This window comes from Echinops telfairi, unplaced genomic scaffold (genome assembly GCF_000313985.2).
Source record: "Echinops telfairi isolate 266 unplaced genomic scaffold, ASM31398v2 ScPeMD7_5;HRSCAF=22, whole genome shotgun sequence".
Taxonomy (NCBI): domain Eukaryota; kingdom Metazoa; phylum Chordata; class Mammalia; order Afrosoricida; family Tenrecidae; genus Echinops; species Echinops telfairi.
In genome coordinates, this window is record NW_022103901.1 from 42,508,665 (window position 1) to 42,509,339 (window position 675).

General features: G+C 53.3%; 1 protein-coding gene across 1 annotated transcript in view; it reads right to left on the reverse strand.

Annotated features, from left to right (window-relative positions):
* Positions 1-452, reverse strand: part of LOC101651582 (protein PROCA1-like) — a 1,223-nt gene extending 771 nt beyond the window's left edge. The window contains exon 1 of the mRNA XM_004706259.2: positions 5-452. Within this exon, the coding sequence (XP_004706316.1) occupies positions 5-452 (448 nt within the window). The remainder of the gene's footprint in view (positions 1-4) is intronic.
* Positions 453-675: the final 223 nt, after the last annotated feature.

Consider the following 675-nt stretch of genomic DNA (forward strand, 5'->3'; position numbering starts at 1 on the left):
CAGCTGTACCAGAACCGCTCCACGCACTCCTCCTCTGGGAAGAGCTCATAGCAAGGGGTCTGGATGATCTTGAAGCAAGCTGGGCCCACATCCTGGGAGCTGCTGCCACCGCTGTTGGCTTTCTCTGAGCAGTCTTTCCCCCTGGAATCACAGTCGCAGTGGCTGACAGCATGCAGGTGCAGCTGGTGGTGGCCGTAGTCCGAGACCAGGGGGTGAAGGATGTGCCTAGCACACTGCGTGTGATTCCAGTGGCACCTGTCGTTCTCCTGGAGGTCAGCTTCAGAGGAGCAGGTAGACCCCTCAGTGCTGGATCCCCCGCTATCCAGGTGTCTTCTCTCCCAGTTGGGTGACCTGTTGATGTCCCCGCTCTGGCTCGCCTCCCAGTCGTCGGTCTCGCGCCCAGGCACCTCCCCAGTCCATCTTTCAAGCCTCAGGGTCGTCCTCACCCACATCGCTCTCAGCCCGGTTCCTCGTCTCTACAGGGCTCTCTCCTCGCGGAAGTCCCATATCTTTGATCTTAAAGTGTGTCTCTTATAGGCAGTAGATGACAATATTTCTATGTTATCCCTTACATTTTTAGTTGCTAATTCTTCTGAATCAGAAAATAAAGATCAAAGTAGATGTCAGAAGAGATTCTGAAACATGCTCTTGATCATAAAGTAACTAAGACAATGA